The following is a 22,072-nucleotide window of genomic DNA, read 5'->3' on the forward strand; positions in this document are numbered from 1 at the left end:
CACGCCAGCGGCCGCCATCAGCCATGCCGCCCTCACATGCCCGGACCGCCTTGTCGTCCTCAATCCGGTGCAATGCCTGCGTCAATTCCTCCGTAGCGCGCCGCGCGTTCGCTTCCGCGCCTGAGTCGCGCCAGGTTCCACCCGAATCTCCCAGATACCTCGAAGTCCCGAAGCCGCCGCAGCAGACGGCGCCCTACACGCCCGTCATCAAGGGCGCGCTGCCCGTTCCCCGCAACATCTTTATCAACCGAAGCCGGCTGGAGAAGGACTCGAAAGAATTCCTGGACAATGCTACACCGGAGCCGTCCGCGGCAGCGTTGCCCACCGGACTCCATGCCGACCGCCTTGCCTGGAAGCAACGGCTAGCCGCACTGAGAAGGAAGAACTTGCGCGAAGGTGTGACTTCGTTGCACAGGCGCAAGCAAAAATCGGATTCGTACTTGGCCAAGCGCGGCGCCCAGCGCCAGAACCAGCAACTGAGCCTCATCAACGAGCCGCCGCGCGATGACGAGGTCTTCACCAACCCCAGCGTGTCCAAGGTCGTCCGCGACTTCCTCAGCGGCGGGTACAATACCGCCGCCGTCTCCCCGGAGAGAGTGGCGGAGAAGAAGGCGGCTGTCGCACGCAGGGAGGCAGAGAAGTCAGAGCACCGGAGGGAGGCTCTGCACACGCTCTACTTGCACGCGAGAGAGTACATTGTCACGGAAGAGCAGCTGTCCAAGGCCATTGAAGATACGTTTGGCACGGAGGACAACCTTCCGGGCTTCGCCGCCGGCAATTCCAGGGAGGGTCGTAGCATCTGGGCCAGAGGCTCGTTGTTGAACACGACCCAGATGTTGGCGACAGACCAAGGCAGGAGCGATAAGGCGGTGAGCAGGAAAGGCACTACTGAGGAAGTGACGCAGAACCGCATTCACCAGATCGCGGAGGAGCTCACGGGCGGCAAGATTGCGCGTGTGGACGAGATCGATTGAAGTCGGGTACACTAAAGGCTAGTCGCGGGAGAGGGGACCAGTGTACTTTACATTGCAATTCCGTTGGTGACGGTATTTCTGACTGCTATCGATATTTGCAACCAAGGTGACTCAGAATGACGCTGCTTGGAGTGTTGAAACGGATCATTTGATTGATTTTGGTTACGTGAGTAAGCTGCGTCGGATAACACATTGAGCTAGGGCCCGTGCTCCTTCTCGATTCGGCAATCTTCAATCACTGCCGGGCTCCGAGGTATCTCTGGGTCCAGTCGCACCAAACCCCGGCCTCCTCCTCACACCAAACATCCATCCTCCACTCAACCACCCTGCCTCGTCTTTTCCAACTGCGCGACACACCCGACCAACCTGGATAGCCACCCTTGAGGGGCCCGTTTGCTCGAATTGCCCATTCGACTCGCCCGCCTCACTTCAGCTACGTTGACTCAGGCGCGCGACAGGATGGCCCACAGGCCGGACTACTCGTTAGGGATGGTCACTCCACCCATGCTTGACCACGAAGAAGATCTCAGTGAGAAGGAACGTCAGGAAGCAGATGATCGGCTGGAGCAGCAAACCTTCCTGCCGCGGTTCGGACTTCCCCACCCGCCCCCAATTGTCACCTCCGCCACCGTCATTCCGGACCCTCCAATGATACCCTACTGCGGCGACCAGCGACCCAAGCTGAATATCCTCCAGCTTATCGCTCTTGCGATCATTCATCATGTCAACCGCTCACCTACGGGTCAAGAAGTGCTCCAGTGGATCGAGGATCAGTACGATTACTTCATGTGGCATCCAGTCGGCCTCGCTCAGATCAGGACCAGACTCACGGACTTCTTCTTCGAGTACGACCCACCCATTGTTCCCTTGAGCGACAAGTATCACCACTTTGCTATGCCTTGGGAGGTGAAACTCCATCTCACCCTCCGCTACGCCGTCGTCGTCGGTCACTTGAAGATTCTGTTTCCAGCAGACACTTTGCCATCGTTCCGTTTCATGGGGCTTCCCGCAGAGCTGCGCCTCCAAGTCTACGAATACGCTCTGGGATTTCCTTGCAAGCAGTTGTCAAAGCTGAGCCGTAGAGACAAGAAAGCGCAAGGCCGCATCCACAGCAGGTGTCGCTATGATGAAGACATACCCTCGGGATGGAGGGGCACCACTTTCTTCACGGGTCCGAAAGGCGTTACTGCCCTCGCTCTGCTGTCGGTGTCCAAGAAAGTTCGCGAAGAGGCATTCCCTATCTTCTACCGCAACAACAGTTTCTGTCTCAGCATTTTCCTTGACACTAAGAAAATCCTGTTCGACATGGGTGCCACTCGCCGCAGTTTCCTTCGCAACCTTACTATCGAGTACTCCACATGGTTTGATGATGGCCATTTGAGTGAAGTCCTGGGCTTGCTGGCCGATTTCGAAGAGCTGGATAACCTCACTCTCCGCTTTGTTCGTCCCGGAGCGCTACAGGATGATGACCACGGCCCTGGTGGTTATCGTGCCTTTAGCACCATCCGAGGGATCAAGAAGTTGGCGATTCGCGGCAAGGTCCCGCAATCGGAAATTGACAAGATCAGGGCCTACTTGGAGCCGCTGTTGACCCAGCCACGCGTGAAGTCGGAAGAAGTTGCCATCGAAGGGCCCGCGAGGAAGAAGCTCAAGATGGACAACACGGCGTGAGCAGATAGGGTCTAACTTCTGACAGCAAGAGACAGCCAGAAGTATTACACTGGCGAGGAATGGGGGAGGGATAAACACAAAAGACATATTCCGGGAAACGGGAAAGGTACAGAAAATTTGGTGGATTCAACAGTGGGAGAGGAACCCAAGGGAAAAAAAGATAGAAATAATGAAGATTCAAGGCTACAGTGCCATCATGATTTTGTCAGGCTTTGAGAACTGTGCTTGAGCTGCTTGTGTGGAAACTTGACGCGGGGTGTCGGGAAGGAAACCCCACATGCTGCCCTTCCCTCTCTCACTTCCGTCGCCATCGGCAGATGGGAGACGGTCCCCTCTCTCCTCTGCCGCTGCAAAAGCTGCTCCACCTCCAACTGACCTACAAAACCGCAGTTGCTCGACACAAGAAACGGGACCAGCCGCGAAACGTCTCGTCGTCACTGTCTATGGCAACAGGTATTAGTGGATGCTCCGAGCCGACCCTGCGTTGGCGTTGGATCATTGTTTGACGACGTGGAAACGTTCCGTCTTTCTTTTCCTCTTGCTGTGCTTTCGCCCTCTTTGGCACCGGAGGTACGTACATGCTGGTGGAATCGTCCGAGGTCAGATAGCTTTGCTGGTTACCTACGGAGAGAACAATAGCATTGTGGCCAAGGAGAAAGGGAGAAAGACCAGGTTCCAAGTTGGAAATGGGGAGGGCGCCGATCGGAGAGAAGCCGGAGGGATAGGCGAAGGTTTCCGTTCGCGAGCGGAATGAGATTCCAAGAGCTATTCGTCGAGGCGGAAGTTCTATTTGTGGTACGCATGGTTACGAAATGGTAGCTTCGGGCGGTGGCAATACAACAGAGGAGAGAGAGCATTAAAAGACTGCTGTTCAAGCTCATAGACGTAGTCATCGCTTAACATCATCATTTTCGTTCCCACCCGCATGCCTGCCCCTACCGTTACAACACCCATAAGCATCACCCACCCTACTTCCCCTCCCCCCTCACCAACCCCTCAAACAACCCCCTCCCCACCTCCCCACCCTCCCACCTCCTCTTCACCGCACCGAGCGGAATCCCGCCCTGGCCGTAAACATGCGGAAACAGGGCGCCGCCGCGACTCTCCTCCCACTTCACGACCGCGTCATCGCCCAGCTGCGTCAAGTCGACCTCGACGACGACCAGGTCGGACAGGTCGGAGAAATACCGGTCGAACGTCTCGCCCGCGGTGGATGCGGTCGACAGGTGGATGTAGCCGTCGGCGAGGTCGATGCCGGCGCCGGCGAACAGGCCGCGCGGGTGCTGCTGCCAGCCGGCCCATTGCGGGGCGGTGAGGATCTTGTAGGCGGTTGTTGGGTGGTTGTGGTTGGCCATTTTTTGGGGGGGGATTTTTTGTTGTTGTACTGAGAGACGGATGATAGGTAGAAGAGAGAGAGAGAGAAAGAGAGAGAGAGAGAGAGAGAGAGAGTTGATTTTCTTTTTTTTTTCTTGGCAGGTGAGCGCGTGAGTGATTGGCAAGGGGGGAGATGCGTTTTGTGGTGGTGGTGGGGTAAGGTTGTAGGTTTGTTCGCGTCGTCGACCCCGCGCCGGCCACGAAAAAAAGGCGTGCTTTGGGCTGGCGGGGGTGTGCTGCTGGGCTCTGATTGGTTGGATTGGCCTGCTCTATACGGACCCTGCCGCGATGCTTCATGTCAGGGTCTGCAGCCATGTAGATCGAATCCGGGGTCGGCGATGATGGTTTTGTGATGGACGGACCACCAACTAGTTCGAAGGTCTGGCAATTGTCGTGCCATGGCGATTGCAGTCAAGACGTGCCCGGCCCTTCGCAGCAACTCCTCAGCATCACAAAGGTTGTTATTTTCTAAGAAACACAATCGAGCCTTCCTCTCGCAAAATCTTCCATATCTGAGCTCTAACGATCGAACAAGTGATCGACACAAGAAAATCCAAGACAAAGGGTATACTGAACAGCTCCTCCACGCAATCGTTGCATCGACATGCACTTCAAGCCCTCACGCTCCCCACGCCCGCGGGCACGCCCCCCTCCTCCCACGCATCCCTCACAAACTCCACGGCCGTCTCAAACGTGACCTCCCTCGCCCTCTTCTGCTCCTCGTCCAGCCAGCCCACCGGCATCTGCGTCCAGCCGTGCCTCATGCCCTCGAACCTCTCGACACGCAGGTGCCCGCCCCGACCGTCCTCGGCCACCTTCTTGACCCACGCCTCGCTCTGCTCGGCCAGCGAGTCCAGCTCGGGCAGGACGAGGTACATGCGGGCCATTGGGTGCAGGCCGCCGTCACGCAGGTCGGCCAGGCCGGGCGACGCGCGCGGGTGGGCGGCCTGGTCGCGCGGGATGTACGTCGGGTGCAGGACGTCGAAGCTGTCGCCCCAGAACGACTGCTTGAGCGGCAGCTTGGGCGGGCGCGTGCGCTCCGACGGCAGCTGGCGCGCGTCGAAGGACGGGTAGTACAGCAGCAGCGGCACGAGGCGCGCGTGGTCGGCTGGGATGCGGCTGGGCCAGGGCGCGGGGACCTGCGGCTCGCGCAGCGACAGCGCGAGGTTGAGCGCGAGGTTGCCGCCGCTGCTGAAGCCGGCGAGGCAGAGGCGCGAGACGTCGAGCGTGATGGTGGGTTTGGGGGCGTCCGGGCTGGGGGCCTTGACGGCGGCGGCGATGCCATCGCGGAGGGGCTTGTGGGCCGGCGAGGAGGGGTCGAGCAGCGCGCTCAGCACGTCCTCGCCGTCCTCGATGGCGGCGGGGAACTTGTCGATGGGCCCCATGCGGTAGTCGACCGAGATGGCGACGCAGCGCAGGTCGCGGGCCATCTTGGCGCAGAAGGGCGACTGCTCCAGGCACGAGCCCATGACGAAGCCGCCGCCGTGGAAGTCGAGGATGACGGGGTAGCCGGCGGGGGACGGGGGCGGCGAGGGCGGGACGAAGACGTAGACGGGGATGGTGTAGGCGCTGCTGCGGGACGGCAGCTTGAGGACGAACGGGTGCGGGCCTTCGGGCGAGGTGAAGCGGAGCGTGAGGTCGGGGACGGCGCGGGGCAGGCGCATGACGGCGGTGCGCCATTGCACGTCGAGCGGCTGCGAGAAGAAGCGTTGTAGGCCGGACATGATGGATGGTACGTGGGCGGTGGTTGCGGTCGGGGAAGCCTGCGAGGTAAGTGTTCAGGTCACGGAAACAAAAGGAGCGGGACGAGGGAGAAAAAAGTGATCTGCGACCGGGAATATCTTGCCATGACAGACGGCGGGCTGGAACCGGTCAACACGCTGCTGATGAAGCCGGTATGAGTTTGGAGGGCGGATGACCTCATCATGCAAGTTCGCTTGGCGCTGGCCCCGCCGATCCCCTCCGCTCTCGGCCAAAACCTTCGCCCAACTTCACCTCAAACAACCTATGCATGTGAGTAGTAGCTGAAGCAAGTGTCTCAACGCAAGTCTGAGTTTTCAGTCATTCTCTACATGGGTATCTAAAGCAAATGTTCGGACGCAGATGCGAGGCTTGATACTACGCAAAACCGTCGTATTTCGAAGATCATAAGTATCTTACAAATTTAAATGCATGTGGCTAAAGCAACATCCCATGCCCCTGGCGGTTCCTATCGTGTCTAGTCTGGGCATTGCACTATTGGGAGGTAATGTCACCGGTGTAGCGACTCGAAGGCACTATCGACTTCCCGGCCGGCTCGCAGAAGGCCCCTGATCCTCGCGCCGACAGCCGGTCGCAGATAGCGGAGGAAGGTGTCCAGGTCAAACCTCCAGATCATGTCACTGTACTCGCCGCGGAGCAACCCCGAGAAAATGCTTTCAACCTGATTGGAGATCTCCTGCGGGGCGCCGGCTTCGATGACGGCGGTAATCAGCCCGAAGTAGTGGTTTCTGAGGTATGACAGCTGGCGCGTCATGTCGGCGACCATGGCTTCCCGCTGGGGTCTCCGTTTGTGCTCTTTGAGCGCCTCCTTGACCATGATGTCGGAGACGGCCTTTTTGATGATCTTGGTGTGGGTAGCCACGTCCCCTCCGGCCCTGATGGCGTCGCTTGCGGCGCTGATGTGGGCTAGGCAGAAGTCATCCCGGCAGAGGATGCGCATGATGCTGTCGAGGGTGTCGCCTACCTCGTCCCAGTGTGTCCCGGGCCGGGGATGCACCGTTTGCAGTATCTCGACTAACTCGCTAGGGCCACGGACGTAAGATAGGCGGGCAAGAGGAATCAAGACGTTCATCGGCGGCTCATAGGAGATGTTTCCCGGCGGAAGAAGATGTGTGCAGCCCATACTGTGAAGGACAGGAAGTGCTCCGTTGGCCCAGTTGCGCTGGAAATCTTCATCAAAGTGCGTGGCTCTGGGGTCCGACATGATTGTAAGGCAGCAGAGTGCTTCCTTTCGGGTGTGAAAACGGTTTGCTGCGCGTAGGGCTGTTTGGTGGTATTGATGTGCGTCGACGTAGAAAGATCTGTCAGTGCACTTCGTCGATGAAATGCGTTGCGGAAGTTGTGTGGGAAATGTGTGCGAGAGCGGGTCTCTGGAACTTAAAGTAATGTAGAGTTGCCGTGGTTGTGAATGTTCGCGACAGTGTTCTTCTGACTGACACATTCTTGATTCTTCGACCCCCTTCCGCCAGCCACGGGCTGTGAGTGCCCGGTCAGGGCTTCCAACTTCATGGGCCCCTTGGATTTGGATATGCCCGTGTATTCTGGACTGCGACATGTCTGATACACTCACGCTTTCCAGCAGTAACAGATTCCGTAAATAGCAAATTTCAGTGACTTCGTCCTCCAGGATTGTGGAAAGGAGTAAATCAAGTAGACCGGCCCATTCTACAGATTTCCTCGCCACATTGATTATCTGCAGCTGGCTAGTGATATTCTACGAACCCAACTACTCCTACGCTTGTCGATGTTTGCCAAAAGTTTGCCTGTTCGTGTACGGCTTAATCTTCAAACCCTTAGACTCACTCAAAGTTGGTGAGTGAAGCAACCCGTCCACGCACAGAACCCAAGAGAAGCGCATGTGACACGTGCCGCTACAACTTCCCGCCGCCTACATGAAACCAACCTTCCGCTCCTCTACCCGCTCCTCCACCCAACCTCGAAAAACTCCGTACCATCCACCGTACGGCCGTCAGGTACCCAGAATCTCTCCCGCTCCCGCCCCGCTCTCTAACCCAAACCCACCAGAAACGCCACCGCCGCTTCCAACTGCGGCACGCACTTCACTCACTTCCACTCCACCGCGAGAAAAAAAAAAAACCAAAACATGTCCGCCTCTCCCCCCAACAGCGACGGCGGCATCCCCGTCCACGAGGGCGGCACCAAGCCCCCCAACAACTCAAGCGACAGCCTCTTCAACGACAACTCCGACGGCCATCCCGCCGCCGCCGCCGCCGTCAGCAAGGAAGACGCCAGCAAGGAAAACTCCAGCAAGGAAGACGTCGTCGCCGCGACCCCCGCCATCAACAACAACAACTCCGGCGACAACAACAACAACAACCCTGCTAGCAACAAGTGCGGTAGCTACGACCCCTTCGACACCGAGTTCGCCTCGACCAGGCAGTCCCTGCACGCCGCCGGCATCCCGGACGCGCAGCTCATCGGCATGGCGGCGCAGATGATGCAGCGCCTCGGCCCGGGGGTCCAACAGCTCTTCGCGCAGGGGTACGAGGGCGCCAAGACGCGTCTGTCGGCGCTGCAGGCTGAGAATGAGGCGCTGAAGAGGCGTGTTGAGGAGTTGGAGGAGAAGGACGACGAGAGGAAGCGGGAGCTGGAAGGACTCGTCGCGGAGACCAAGACGGCGGAGGTCAGGGACGCGCAGGCGAAGATCAGGGACGCGCAGGCGATGGGCAGGTACGAGCATGCGAAGCTGCAGCTGCAGGTGAAGGACGAGGCGTTGCTGGCGTTGAGGGAGAGGGTGCGCGCGCTTGAGGGCGTGATCTCGCGTGATGATAACGATGAGATCGCGGAGTGTCGTCGCATGCTTGAGCGCAATCGGCTCGATGAGTGAGCTAACGCGCAAGGTGGTGGGCGGTGAAGTTCGTATTGAGGCAATGGAGCGAGGGATATGCGAAGGGGCCTGCCTCCTCGACTGGATGGATGGGAGGCCGTCGCTCTGGACAGTGTCTGGATCCTAGACATGATACATTCGGAGACTCACAGAGTCATGAGAATTCTCAAAGAGCCAGCCACGACGGAAAGCTAGCTGTTAATCTGATCAATTGATGATTTCGGTTGCAATGAGATCAGCATGGAGACGTGAAGCTTGTTGTTTGCCACGAAAATCTCGGAAGCACCTGGCTCCTCAAAAGTATCCAATGAGGAGACGGTTCGCTGCCGCTGCTGCCGCCTCAGCCGTCGCTGCCATCGCAAGCCTGCAGCTCCAATGGCGTGCCCAATTGGCCATCCTGCCAGGTAACTTCCCCTTAGACCATGTCAAGTGCCTCATTTGTATGCGGGATCGGCCCCGACATGTCTTATCCACCCACGAGCAGGGGGCCCTCTATCATGACTTGTGGCTGTCGTAAAGTGGTGTGAGTGGTGGGCATCGAAATCACCTCATGCGTAAGATTACGGAGACTTCAAGCCCGCAAAAGAAACAACTAGTTTAAGAAGACACAAGAGACTGAGGAGTAGGTGTCGTGTAGTTGGCGCCGTCGCGGTGACCGAGGCGGTGCGGGCGTTGATCGAGACGGTCGGCGCGGGCGCAGATGGGCTGAAACAGCCAAGCAACCACGCCCTTGGAGAAAAAAGACCTGGCTCATACTGCGTCAAAGGCTCCTTTGAAGCATTTGCGCGGGTGCCCTGCACGTGCGTCAACGCGTGTGGCTCGTGACTCGGAAGTGTAGGTGAGCCAGCCGGCGGGGCCGCTCGTTGTCGGCAACAGGCCGCTTCTCTTCTCAAGGGAGTGCGGCTACGAGTAACCGACAGTATGTAGGACGGTGATGAGATAGAGCGGTTACCGTCACTCGGTAGTTGAGAGTTCTACCTGGGTATATAAACCAAACAGCGAGCTTCCCCTCTCGCCGGGTCACGGCACACCGAAAGGTAAAAAACACTCAGCCGTAATGGCGTAGGTTTCTTAGCAGTTCCCTCCCGCTGCCGACGGCCGCATCAGGTCCGAGGTTCGATTTCGGGTTGGGTGGGTAAGTTTTGCCATTTTGACCTCTGTTTTTCTCTTTTCTTTTTTGGCCGCTCTATTAAGAAGCTCCCTCCGCTTAGATAGACAACCTCACGAGGCCAACGGCTCACAATGGTATTTCCGTTAGTCTACTCACTATCACTTACTATAGATCAATTATCCGGGTTGGCGACGCGGACTGGGCGGGTGAGGGCGTGACGCTGCCGGAAGAGGTGCGCGACGACGTCAACAACGGCGAGCTGTGGGGCGGTCGCGCTCAACCTGCAGTCCGTCGTGGAGATGGTCGGGGCGGGCGATGACCCGCGCTACGTCGAGATCTTGCTCTTGCGTCGTCTTGACCGACAGCCGGAACGTGCTGGACTTTCTGAGAGAGGGTGAGGAGCCCGAGGGCGGCGTGGAGTGGGTCGACCGCGAGGCGCTGCGCCGGGCGCTATGTTACCATATGCCGCCGACCGAGCTCCTTGGCAAGGAGTTGGAATACCGCTGGGTGCCCGCCCACTTGGGCGTTCAAGGAAATGAGGCTGCGGATAAGCTGGCAGGGACCTTCCGCCTGGATGTCCTCATGCCGGAAATTTACAAGCTCCCGCATATTGCGGTTATGGACGCTGTTCTGGCTAGTTGGAAGCCGTGCAAGACACTGCGTGCGCTCTCGAAGCGACTAAGGCGGCTCGACGCAGCGAAAGGTCGAAAGGCAGATTGAGAACCGGTGAAGCATTTCTTTTTCAAGCACCCGAAGAATCCTCCATAACAGCCAAACACACACTACACACTACACTACACTACACCACCAACGTCCCCTCCAGCCTCAAATCCCTCGAACTCGCCGCCACGGCAACGCCAAACTCACCGGTTGGCAGCACCCACCGCTGCTCCCCGACGCTCCAGTAGCTGGCGTCCTTCCTCCTCAAGACGAACTCCACCGCGCCGCTCTCGCCCGGCTGCAGGGCGATCTTCTCGAACCCGCGCAGCTGGCGCGGCGGGGCCTCGATGCCCTCCGGGAGGGACAGATACAGCTGGACGACTTCCGCTCCCCCGGCGGCTCCCGAGTTGGCAATCGTAGCCGTGACGGTGGCGATCGGGGCGTACAGGTCGTCGGCTGCAGCGGCGGTCCCGTTGGCGTACGGAGCGGCGGTGGATGCGTTGCTCGCGGCGGCCGGAGAGACGACGAGGTCCGAGTACGTGAAGTTGGTGTACGCTGTTGGTTGGGAGGAGACGACAGTCAGCACTTCCATCCATCCATCCATCCGCCATCATCGCCGACAAGGGCCTGCAGGGGGTAAACACTCACACAGCCCGAACCCAAACTCGAACCGCGGCTCGATCCCCGCCTTGTCGAAATGCCTATAATCGATATACAGCCCCTCCTCAAACCCATCATCGACGTCCGGCCCGCCGATCTCGACGCCGTAGTCCGCCGCATCCTTGGCGATCGTGTACGGCAGCTTCCCGCTGGGCGCGACGTCGCCGAACAGCACGTCCGCCAGCGCGTTGCCCTGCTCCTGCCCGCCCAAGCCCGCCCACACGACCGCGACGACGTTGGGGTGGGACAGCACGCTCTCCAGGATGACGGGGCCGACGGAGTGCACGACGACGATGACGGGGTTGGCGGCGGCGGCGGCGGATGCGACGGCCGCTACGAGCTCGTTGCCGGCGTGCCACGGGTCCAGGTCGTTGCGGTCGCCGTCGACGCCTTCGACGGTCAGGTAGCCCTCGCCCGAGTCGGACGTGATGAAGACGATGGAGGTGGCAGCGGCGGCCGCGGCGGAGGCCCCAGCCGTGGCGTCGTCGGTGGTGGAGGCGATGATGGTGGTGTTTGAGGCGCGGGCGCGGATGGCGTCGATGGGGCCGATGAGGTACTGGTGGGGGCGGACAGCTTGTTAGCGCTTCGTCACCGAGAGGGGCAGGCAGGGGATTGGTGTCGTTGTTGTTGGTTGCGAGAGCGAGCGGGGGACGGAGGCGTCTTCTTCACTTACCGGGAACTCGCTCGTGCCGGAGCCCCATGCCATGGCCAGCGTGCCGTTGTTGCAGGCGCGGTCGACGCACGCGTTGGCGCCGTCCGGGTTGACGCGCGCGTCGTCGCCGACGATGGCGAGGCTGGCCGGCGCCTTGAGCGGCAGCGCCGCGTTGTCGTTCTTCAGCAGCACGATGCCGTCCCGCGCCACGGCCCGCGCGATCTCATTGTGCTGCGCCTGCGGCGCCGCGTAGCCGCCCTTGTTGCCCTCGACCCACGAGTCGAACTGCACCTCCGGATAGGCCGGGTCGTCCTGGCCGAGGGCGTACCACGCGGCGAGGATGCGTAGCACCATGTCGTCCAGGCGCTCCTGCTCGACGGAGCCGGCGTCGACGGCGGCGGTCAGATTGGCGCCCCAGAACAGGCTCTCGGGCGTCTTGTTGTAGTCGGTGCCCGGCATCGACATATCCAGCCCCGAATTGGCGCTCTCGACGGTAGTGTGGTGCGCGCCCCAGTCCGTCATGACGTAGCCCTGGAAGCCCAGCTCTTCCTTCAGCAGCCCGTTCAGCGCCTTGTCGTTTTCGCACGCCCACGTGCCGTTGAGCTTGTTCTACAAGGGGGCACTATCAGCAAGCAGTCTCCTCGGGGGCTGTGGGGGAGACTTTGGGAGACTCACGTAGGAACACATGAAGGATGCGGGCCCGGCTTTGACCGCGTCTTCGAACGGCCAGAGGTACAGCTCGTGCATGGTGCGATCATCGATGTTCTCGGATATGGTCGTCCGGTTCAGCTCTTGCTCGTTGCCAATGTAGTGCTTCGCGCACGCCTGCACCCCGCCGTCCTGCATGCCGACAATCGTCTCGAACATGGAAATGCCCGTGAGGTAGGGATCGGGCGAGAAGCCTTCCCAGTTCCTACCGCCTTCCGGGTACTGTTTGTCTCGTCAGAAAAGCCCGTTCTTGGAAGCATTCGTTTTCTCGCTGTTCTGAAGCGCGCCATTGGCTCTCCCGCCTTCCACCGCTTGAGGCCTGAACGAAAGGAGAAGGCAGATGAACAGGAAGCCAGAAGCAAAGCAAAGAGAAAATGGGATCCAATCTCACCTTCCCCAACGGTCCCGCCACCGGGCCCAACTGCACATGCACGCCCAACCCCTTCGCCTCCTTGCCCAACGCGAGGCCGCGTTGGTAAATAAGCTCGCGATCCCACGTGCTCGCCGCCTGCACGCCCGCCGGCAGCGCGCTGACGTTGGCCGCATAGCGCACCCCCAGCGGCCCGTCCTGCAGGCACAGGCTCGGGTACCCGATCTTGGGAACCGCGTACGTGTTGCCGACGCAGGGCCCGTTGCCCCAGCCCACGCCCGTCACGATGCCGGCCTTTTCGGTCTGGTTGAGCTGGGCTAGCGCAGCACTGGCCTTGACGTAGGCGGCCGGCCAGTCGGTCGAGGGCGTGTGCGTTGCTGTGGGAGAATGGGGTCAGTTTGGTTGCGGAAGTTTGCGATTCAATTGTGTGTGTTGTTTTGGGGTTTTTTCCCTTCACTTCTTTTCCTCTCTCTTGCTTCTTTTCTCCTGTCTTCTGGCTGTTTCTCGGGGCGGAAGAAGGGGGAGAGAACTTACTTTGCGCATTGGCGATGGTGGTGCCTGTGGCGGCAAGCGCCACAGCAATTGATGAGCTCTTCATGTTGCACACTTTGAAAAAGATCAAGGTACAATGAGAGAATCAATCGACGAGAGGAACCTTGGTGCTGACATCAAACGGACGAGAGCGCGTTCATATAAGCAGCCACAGTTTTCCGCTTTCAGTGCGGCTCAATGCAGGCCGAGGATGGGTAATTCGGGCAGCATGGTACAAAGGTCTATTTCTTGACTCGCAGGCAAAGCGGAGCGATCAAGTCATTGCCGGCCCGCGTGCGCCTAAATGGGGTGCAGCATGGCCAGCACTTCTGGGCCTCGAGCGGGGATCGGCAAATAAGATACAAGGGTACATGGGAAACGCCGAGCCAAAGGGGATGAGGCCAGGCGGTCTGGGCAGGGGCGGCCGCGTCGTATTAATTGGTGGATGAATCGCCCTTCTCCGCTGTGGAGCGGAGCGTTGCGATGGGGTAAAAGGAGGGGCAGCGCCGGAGCGAGAAGCGGGATCTTGGTCGGCCGCCGTCGGCTTGGGCGGAAAGCCGGGGTTGTGTCAGAGCCCAGAAGTGCAATCTCCCGGCTTAGCCGCTAAAACAGCTAATCACGACATCATCAGAGCCTAAACACGGCTGCCTTTCCGGAATAGTAGACGGAGAGCCAGTGCCGGCATAGACCACATGTTTCGGATGTTTCGAGCGGTCTTTGATGACTTTTAAACTTTTTGAGAGTCCGCTCTCGGCCTTCGCAAGGAACAGCCGGGGCTGTTAACGTCATGATCAATAAAGGTAAGTGTAGCCGGCCAGTAGTAATCATGTTGCAATGCTGAACCTCGTATTTGGTGATCTGAGTATGAGAGAACCCCGCCGGCATGTCTGTCGAGAAAGAACCGACTTGTTAGCCAAAGATGTCCGACGTTCCAATGTAGATGGCTTGGGCCGGCAATACAGCGATCGACTCACCAGTAGATCCCCCCATCCCTTTAGTCCGCCACGCCGTTTACCATCGCTCGCATAAGTCATTCGTCGCTGCCCATGGGTCGATTTTCACGCTCGCCACTGCGGAGGACGGAAGTAAGTCACGGACAGCTGGAAATAGCAGCCTTGGTCGAGAACGAATGTCATTAACATCATCTACAGTTGTATCATCGCGTTTGTGTATGTCCATCTCCATGGGCTCTGCTGTAGTGCTGTCCTGGACCGACGACGAAGTTTTCCAAGTTGGTTTCCATTCCCGACGAAAACCTTGCTTATCGTGATCCAAAGCCTGAGGAGGCTGGTCGCGGAAATTCTGCCGTTCAAATCGACGCCTTGAGGGTCTTGAACGCATCGGCGCGGGTGCCGAGGAAGCGCTCTTCAGCCGTCTTCCAGTTGAGGACGCTCCAGATGTTCTGGACGTACGCAGCCTTGCCGTTGAGATACTGCAAGACGGGTCATAAAGTCAGCGCTTGCAAGCTTCGAGAGCAACGCATCTCAAACCGATAGACGGGAAGACGAAAAAGTGACAGGAACAAATACAAACGCATGACAAGATGGAGGGGAAAAATAGAAAAGGGTAAACACCGCCGAGAAGATGCCAGAACGGGAAAGCGAGGGGAGTCTCTTACCTGCAGGTAGTACGCATGCTCCCACATATCGACGCCAAAGATGGGGACCTCGCCGGGGCCGACAACAGGATCCTGGTCCTTACTGCAACATACCGCACGTCAGCCCAAAACACTCACCACTCAGAAACGAGAAGGAGAAAGGAAATTCACTCACGTCGTCACAATCGCCAACCTGCCGCCCTCGCCTTCGACCTTGACCAACCAGCCCCATCCGCTGCCCTGAATCCCCAACAGCGCCTTCCCAAACGCCTCGCGGAACGCTTCCTCGCCGCCCCACGTCTCCTTGATCCTGTCGGCCAGCTTGGGGGCCGCCGTCGCCAGCTTGACGTCGCTCGAGTTGGCGGGCGCGAGGTTCTCCCAGAACAGCGAGTGGTTGATGTGGCCGCCGCCGTTGAACCGGAGCGCGGCCTGCAGCGAGATCTGCGTCGGGATGTCGCCGGCGGCGGTGGCGGTCGAGTACGACGACAGCGCCGCGTTCAAGTTCGTGATGTATGTCTGGTGGTGCTTGCTGTGGTGCAGCTCCATGATCTGACGCGAGATGGCGGGTTCGAGGGCCTTGTTTTTTTGGCGCGCGTGAGAAAAACTGATGGCATGGTGTAGGGGGGAGATGGTGAATTTCAGGGCGGGCGTTTCGGGGATTGAGGGTTCGGGCGGGCAGGCGGCTCTTGACGGCCGTGTTTGGGGAAGTCACGGGTGGTGCGCGTTGGAGAGACTGAGACGAGGGATGGAGTGGAGTGGCGCGGCGCAGGCATTCTGGTCCGGGCGCAAGAAGGAGAAATAGCGAAAAGAGCTTACATCGTAGGCGTAGGGCAGCGGCGGGAGGCTGTACTTCTGGACAGACATGGTGGTGTTGGTGCCGAGGGTCGGGTTGTTGAAAAAAGGCAGCTGGAAGGCAGAGGCAGAGGTGGTGAAGAAGCAAGCGATGAGGGTCAGAGAGAGGGCGATTGCAGAGAAGACACTCTGGTGTCGGGCGGCGGAGGCGGGGTTGCGCTTGCGTTGGTCGCGCGAGACAGCAAGGTTACGACACCGTGATGTCCGGGCAGCGGGCGCACTTAAAGCGCTGGCAGCGGCGCGAGGAGAGCGGATTGATTCCATCATTGCGATCGAAACGACGCTGCGAAAGAGAGGTCGCGACAGTGTAAGGTGCGCAAATTCCAAGACGACTCAAACTTGCTCAAAATCCGCTCGAAACGTGCTCATTCGCGCGCAGCTGAAGGCCGGGTGAAACACCGAGTGCGCCTCACAATCAAAGGGCGAGGTTATAAGCAAGCAAAGAAGAGCCGGTGCTCGACACTTCCAGCAGACAAGACAACCAGTGCAGCGGCACAGAACAGCGACGAGAAGTTACGAGAAGTCGACGTCTGGTGGTGTTGACACTTGGCTGTTGGGCGTGCACCACGACCGACCAATCGGAAGCGCCGCAGCGACCCCCCTCCCCCGCATCATTCCACAACCTGAAACCATGTGCAACGGCAACTCGTCACGCCTTTCCGCCGGCGGCACCATCGCTGTCCTGCGCCCTCCGCCTCACGAGTCGCAATCGCCCTCCGCAAACTGCAACCTCTTCTTCCAGAATCCCGGCGAGCTCAGCGGCCGCACGCGCGCCGTCTTCCAAGCCGACGACGGCAGCTGCTTCGACCATTTCTCGGGCTATTTCATGTTGATTCAGTACGTGCATTCAATTCCTTGGTACCCTATTGTGCTGACGTGATCTCCTCCCCCAACAGCCGCAACGGAGACCTGCTCTCGCGACCGCCGCTGAGCGAGGCCGCCGGCGACGCTCTCCACGCCATCCAGCTCCGGCCCGCTGTGGATGAACACCAGAGCCTCGCCCAACTTGACCTCGCCAACGCGCTCGAGCTGTCTGTCGGCGGACAAGGCGTCATTGGTCGGAAAGTGTCCATTGTGACGGATCTGAAAGACACCGGCACCACCGTCGCTGAGGGAATCATCGGCTGGAACTGATCTCGGGCATCAGCATGGCAACGGCAGCGACGTGCACGGCAAGGCGTTACGGACTTTTGATATCGGCTGGCATGGGAGGGTGTTTGGAGGGAACGGGAATACCATCTTGTATAGCACCATCTTCATCTTGCAACTTTTCAATTCATCGCTTTGATTTGACCAGCATCTCACTGCTTTGAGCTCCGAGATCCACAAATGAAGCTCCCGCACTTCCTACATGGGTAGCTGAATCCGATATCCAGATGTAGATGTAAGTCTTCAAGGCGTCCAGCTATCGGATTCAACTGACCATATGCTGTGGCGGAGAGCGCTGCGGGAGCCGATGAGCGTTTGGTTACAGGCGAGGCATGAGAGCCGAATCCAATGACCCTGTCTCTTTTGAAATGCTGAGCCATATTCACGTCGGCAGATGAATCCAATGTCTGGACGCAGTTTTGATATAGATGCAACCAATCGTGTCCAGTCATTGGATTCAACTGCTCACGTGCAAGGCATTCAAAGATTCACAGCCACGTCCGGACATTGGGTTCAACTGCCCACGTAGGGCCTTCTCAAACCTTTTGGCACCTGCCGTGTCGTCGTCGCCCCCTCAACAATCATCCTTGCGACTGCCACGCTCCACGCTCCACGTCGCCGCCTCCTTGAGTCATATCGTGGCCGACGCCAGTGCCGCAACGTCTGCAACACCACCGAACATTATAGGCAGTCGAATACAAGATGCGGACGTAAATATGCGCATTGAAAACTGAAGTTTACTTCCGGATCTTGTATTGAACTACCCATCCCTTGTAGTGTTTCATGAGGCAGATGCTGGCGGGAAATGACTCTGAGCCAACCCAACAACCTCCTTGCGAATGTCACCGTCAACGCCCGCCGAGCCACGCCTTCCTACGACCTGGATCCACTGCGTGGGCTTGCCTTCCTCCATAATGGGCACCGCTGCGAGCGCCGCCTCGATGTAGACGAGCTCGTTGCTCGCAGCACCCTGTTTGGCGCCTTAGCGGGCATGACTTCCGCGGACCGGCTTGCGCCCGGACTTCTTGGGCGAATGCACCAGGCACGGCTGCCAGAAACGGTGGGCGGCGGCGGGACAGCGGTTCGCTGGGCGAGCGCGGCGGCGTGGTAGTGCCTGCCTTTCCTTGGAGGGCAACCACCTCCCGCGCCCGAGGGCTGCCTACTTAAACCCTCCGTCCGCCCCCCACTCTCTTCTTCTTCTTCATCATCATCGTCCAGTACCCACAGCTCTCCGCACCGTTACTCATTGCTCCATTGCTTGTCCATCCACCACTCTTGTTCTTCTTATCCACGCCACCACCCTTCTTCCAGCAATCATGAAGTCCGCCGCCGTCGTCTTTGGCCTCGTGCTCGGCGCCTCCGCAGCTGCTGTGCCTCCGGTTGATGTGCCTCCGGCTCATGGGCGTCCAGCAGGCCCAGAACACAAACAATGGTCAGTGCTCCTTCCCTTTGCGTCATGACCTCGCTCACACGTGTTCTAGCCATTTCGGAATCGATGCCTACGGCGTGGAAGGCACAGCCTCTGAGGGACATTGGGGTGCGGTTCAACAACTTTCCGACGGTCAGCTCCGCATCGGTCAATCGAATCTTGAGGGTGAATCCCGGTTTCATCTTGATCAGAACCACGGTACGTTGCCTCTTGTCCTCCTTCCTCGCATGAAGCTGACCAGGTGAGCAGGCTTGTACGATGAGAACCGTTTTGGATGCATCCTTGCCGGCTGGGAGGAACAACTCCAGTGCGACCATGGCAAATCCTCTTGGAACGGCTGGTCCATTGGCTTCGAAGGCCTCATCACTTTCCAGGGAAGTGTCCGTTTCTGGACCTGCCCAACCGGAGACCACGAAGGATACAACATCTACAAGAGGCCTCTCCCCGGACCAGATGGCTACTGCCATCAGGTTACTCTGGTTGCCAACAGTTGCCACGCCACTCACCACCGAGAGTCATCGTCGACGAAGACCATCTGCCAAGGACGCAAGTGCGACACGGGCGACCGCGACTCCGACCGCGACTCCGACCGCGAGTCCTACCGCGAGTCTCACCGCGAATCCTACCACAAGTCCGACCACAAGTCCGACCACAAGTCCGACCACGAGTCTGACCGCGAGTCCGACCACGAGTCTGACCGCGACTCCCACATGCCTTCCTGCAACGAAGACAGGTGCCGCAAGCCTGTTGCTACCCCACCTTCGCATCGTGTCGTCTGCAATGGAGCGCCCTGCCGCGCGTCTGTTCCTACCCCACCTTCGCATGCTGTTCACATGACTCACGAGACTCACGAGACTCATGAGACTCACGAGACTCACAAGACTCACAAGACTTGCCCTGGCAGACTCAGGGGGGATTGGGAATTCCCTCATTTGATTGTCCCTGTTGATGCTTCCAAGCCTGACTTCGCTCCCGGCACTTCGCTGTTCGGCACCGTGTCCAAGACCGTCAAGTCTTACTTCAACTTCGACATCCCATCCAAGTATGCTGGAAAGACCTGTGCTGTCGTATTCATGTTCCCTCAGCTGTCGCAACTCGAGACGTCCTCCTTCGAGTTCAAGGGGTCTGGCCATGTGTTCGGCGGTTGGACCAAAGAAGTCAGCAAGGAGACTACATTCAACAACGCACCCGAAGGCCTCATCAGCAAAGTGTCCGGCACACTCAGGCCAGGAGAGAGCTACGTGTTTGGCAGGACTCAGTGCAGGCCAGGTGTCATGACCTTCGTCATGGAAGGAGGCTCGGACACGTACTTCAAGTGGTTCCAGGACTTCAACCCTTGCCCCATCGGTCTTTACCTGATTGCTGAGTGAGGAATGGTGGCATGGAGGTGGATGATTCAGGTCATGTTGCTGTTCTTCTCATCGTTTATTTCTTCGATCCCTAGCCTCGCTTCTCCCTAATCAGAGTCTTTTTATCAATTCAACTTGTCTCAAAATGTGACCTTTGCTTCGTGAGATTTGACCGTGAGTAGTCTGGATGCACACTACACCGCCCTCGCCTCCTCCCCCGCCCACGCCCTCCGAATAATCTCCCTCACGCCCTCCCTCTCCACCGGCCGCGGATTCCAATACGGCTTCTCGACCGCGACATCTGCCACGCGATCCACATCCTCTTCCTTCATGCCCAACTCGCCCAACGATCGCTTCACGCCCGGCAGCCGCCCCAACAACACATTGAGGCCCCTCACCGGATCTCCCTCACTCCCCGGCAGCGCATCGGCGAGCCGGCTCAGCGTCTCGGGCGGCAGGGCGGAGGCGTTGTAGGCCAGGGCGTGGGGCAGGACGACGGTGTGGGTGGCGGCGTGCGGCAGGTCGAGGGTGCCGCCGAGGGCGTGGCAGAGCTTGTGGTGCAGCGCCATGCCGACGCTGCCGAGGGCGGTGCCGCACAGCCACGCGCCGTACAGGGCCGCGCTGCGGGCAGGGAGGTCCGAGGGGTTGGCGACGATGGTCGGGAGGGCGGCGGCGAGGGAGCGGACGCCTTCGAGGGCGAGGAGGGTGACGATGGGGTTGGTGTTGCGGGCGTAGAGGGCTTCGACTGGGTTGTTATCCGTTAGTTTTTGTTTGTGGATGTGGTAGGTACAAATGTTGGACTTTTTGGCATGGCGTGTGATCGGGTATGTATGTATGAGGACGTGGGTATGTAGGTATGTAGGTGAAGGCACCTATGCTTCCGCCGCGCTCTTTCCCCACCCCCCACCCCCTTCTTCTCCACCAAGAGAGCAAGGACACCGAGAGAGAGAGAGAGAGACGGAAAAAAGAAGGAAAAAAAAAACACCAACCAGCATGCGCAATAGCATTAACCCCGCTCGTCGCGCTCAACCCGGGCGGCAGCGTCACGGTCAAATCGACATCATAAATCACCGTCGCGGGCCGAATCCTGTCGTCGCTCCGCGTCGTCTTCTTCTTCTTCTCCTTCCTCTTTTCTCCGTCCGTCCCCGTCCCCGTCCCCGCCTGATCCGTCTCCGTCTCCGTCTCCGTCTCGCCCAGGACGTCCGTCATCTCGCTGCCGGAGTACGTCGTCGGCACGCACACGTGCGACACCCCCGTCCGTACCGCGATCGCCTTGCCCAGCCCGACGGCGCTGCCGCCGCCGACCGACACGACGCCGTCGGCGCCGGCGCGCGCGAAGGCGGCGAGCGCGCGCTCGGTGACGTGCGTGGGGGTGTGCATGGCGGCGTCGGTGGAGACGCCGGCGGTGGCGATGTTGGAGGCGGAGGCGAGGAGTGCGGTGAGGGATTGCGCCGATGCCTGCGGCGTGCGTGTGCTGTTGCTGAGGAGGAGGAAGGGCCGGGAGATGTGCAGCCGTGACAGCTCCGCCGGGAGCGACTGCGATAGCGCGCCGGCGCCGAAGATGACGCGGGTGGGGTTGGGGGTGTAGGCGAAGGGTTGTTCCATCTTGTTGGTGTGTTTTTTGCGATTACGGTGTGGTGGTTGAGGAGGCGGAGGGACTGGTGTCGACTGCCATCTTACTAGAAACTTGTGCGGGGTTTTGGGAGCAAAAGTGCGGTTTTGTAGCTTGGCTGGAGGTGGGGGGACGGCCCGTCTCCCGTCTGTCTTCCGATGATGATGATGGAGGGGCAGTTTTCGTCGGAAGCGGGAGAGTAGTTAGTGAAGGGCAGCATGTGGGGTTGGTTTCCTTCCCGACGGACGACACCCCACCACCAAGGGACCACCGTGAGGTCTGCCGTTGCGCCATCCGATTCGCCGCCGATTCTCATCCACTTCAACTTTTTTCTTTTGCCGGGCCAACTAATGTTGACATAACGTGTCAATGGTATTCAGTTGTGCATGTTCCATATATAATTTCCTCAGCAGCAGAGGATCAACCAACTACCCGAAGGAAAAAAAAAAAAGCGTCGCGGACCAATTCCGCCCTCTCAACCTTTGACATGTTCACAAGTAAACCTGCAGCGACCTTTCCCCGTCTTTCCGCTTCCATTATTGTTGACAGAGATGGTAGTATCAGCAAATTCTATGCCAATTCTACAAAGCATATACCCCTGCCTTTCCGATGCGCTGCGCCTAACGCATAACGGCAAGGTGCCAAGTCCGGGACACGGCTCGTACATACGTAGCTGTAACTAGAGACGGTACGTACCAGAAGATCGGCGCCCTAACGTTCTCGAGCGCAACGCCGCCGTGCGACGGCGTCTTCCGTACCTGAGA

General features: G+C 59.0%; 10 protein-coding genes across 10 annotated transcripts; 5 read left to right on the forward strand and 5 right to left on the reverse strand.

The window, feature by feature from the left end:
- Positions 1-23: 23 nt before the first annotated feature.
- SLS55_001426 (uncharacterized protein) lies at positions 24-974 on the forward strand (the record flags this gene model as incomplete). The annotated part of the gene is made up of 1 exon (XM_066772920.1): positions 24-974. The coding sequence occupies one exon, from the start codon at positions 24-26 to the stop codon at positions 972-974; it is 951 nt and encodes a 316-aa protein (XP_066635487.1).
- Positions 975-1,463: 489 nt separating this feature from the next.
- SLS55_001427 (uncharacterized protein) lies at positions 1,464-2,645 on the forward strand (the record flags this gene model as incomplete). Its single annotated transcript, XM_066772921.1, has 1 exon — positions 1,464-2,645. The coding sequence occupies one exon, from the start codon at positions 1,464-1,466 to the stop codon at positions 2,643-2,645; it is 1,182 nt and encodes a 393-aa protein (XP_066635488.1).
- A 1,985-nt stretch (positions 2,646-4,630) lies between these two features.
- SLS55_001428 (uncharacterized protein) lies at positions 4,631-5,743 on the reverse strand (the record flags this gene model as incomplete). Its single annotated transcript, XM_066772922.1, has 1 exon — positions 4,631-5,743. One exon carries the CDS (start codon positions 5,741-5,743, stop codon positions 4,631-4,633), a length of 1,113 nt encoding a protein of 370 aa, XP_066635489.1.
- Positions 5,744-6,270: 527 nt separating this feature from the next.
- SLS55_001429 (uncharacterized protein) lies at positions 6,271-6,984 on the reverse strand (the record flags this gene model as incomplete). The annotated part of the gene is made up of 1 exon (XM_066772923.1): positions 6,271-6,984. The coding sequence occupies one exon, from the start codon at positions 6,982-6,984 to the stop codon at positions 6,271-6,273; it is 714 nt and encodes a 237-aa protein (XP_066635490.1).
- Positions 6,985-7,884: 900 nt separating this feature from the next.
- SLS55_001430 (uncharacterized protein) lies at positions 7,885-8,628 on the forward strand (the record flags this gene model as incomplete). The annotated part of the gene is made up of 1 exon (XM_066772924.1): positions 7,885-8,628. The coding sequence occupies one exon, from the start codon at positions 7,885-7,887 to the stop codon at positions 8,626-8,628; it is 744 nt and encodes a 247-aa protein (XP_066635491.1).
- Positions 8,629-10,538: 1,910 nt separating this feature from the next.
- Positions 10,539-13,387, reverse strand: SLS55_001431 (uncharacterized protein; the record flags this gene model as incomplete). The annotated part of the gene is made up of 6 exons (XM_066772925.1): positions 10,539-10,954; positions 11,048-11,615; positions 11,733-12,320; positions 12,387-12,641; positions 12,811-13,166; positions 13,324-13,387. The coding sequence occupies 6 exons, from the start codon at positions 13,385-13,387 to the stop codon at positions 10,539-10,541; spliced, it is 2,247 nt and encodes a 748-aa protein (XP_066635492.1).
- Positions 13,388-14,629: 1,242 nt separating this feature from the next.
- On the reverse strand, positions 14,630-15,781 carry SOD2_1 (Superoxide dismutase [Mn], mitochondrial; the record flags this gene model as incomplete). The annotated part of the gene is made up of 4 exons (XM_066772926.1): positions 14,630-14,752; positions 14,939-15,020; positions 15,093-15,493; positions 15,734-15,781. 4 exons carry the CDS (start codon positions 15,779-15,781, stop codon positions 14,630-14,632), a joined length of 654 nt encoding a protein of 217 aa, XP_066635493.1.
- Positions 15,782-16,400: 619 nt separating this feature from the next.
- Positions 16,401-16,903, forward strand: SLS55_001433 (uncharacterized protein; the record flags this gene model as incomplete). Its single annotated transcript, XM_066772927.1, has 2 exons — positions 16,401-16,606; positions 16,666-16,903. 2 exons carry the CDS (start codon positions 16,401-16,403, stop codon positions 16,901-16,903), a joined length of 444 nt encoding a protein of 147 aa, XP_066635494.1.
- Positions 16,904-18,234: 1,331 nt separating this feature from the next.
- On the forward strand, positions 18,235-19,717 carry SLS55_001434 (uncharacterized protein; the record flags this gene model as incomplete). Its single annotated transcript, XM_066772928.1, has 3 exons — positions 18,235-18,350; positions 18,400-18,545; positions 18,597-19,717. The coding sequence occupies 3 exons, from the start codon at positions 18,235-18,237 to the stop codon at positions 19,715-19,717; spliced, it is 1,383 nt and encodes a 460-aa protein (XP_066635495.1).
- A 173-nt stretch (positions 19,718-19,890) lies between these two features.
- Positions 19,891-20,691, reverse strand: SLS55_001435 (uncharacterized protein; the record flags this gene model as incomplete). Its single annotated transcript, XM_066772929.1, has 2 exons — positions 19,891-20,496; positions 20,686-20,691. The coding sequence occupies 2 exons, from the start codon at positions 20,689-20,691 to the stop codon at positions 19,891-19,893; spliced, it is 612 nt and encodes a 203-aa protein (XP_066635496.1).
- Between the last annotated feature and the right edge of the window lie 1,381 nt (positions 20,692-22,072).

The sequence above is a fragment of the Diplodia seriata genome (genome assembly GCF_021436955.1).
Source record: "Diplodia seriata strain FDS-637 chromosome Unknown scaffold_2, whole genome shotgun sequence".
In the NCBI taxonomy this organism is placed as follows: domain Eukaryota; kingdom Fungi; phylum Ascomycota; class Dothideomycetes; order Botryosphaeriales; family Botryosphaeriaceae; genus Diplodia; species Diplodia seriata.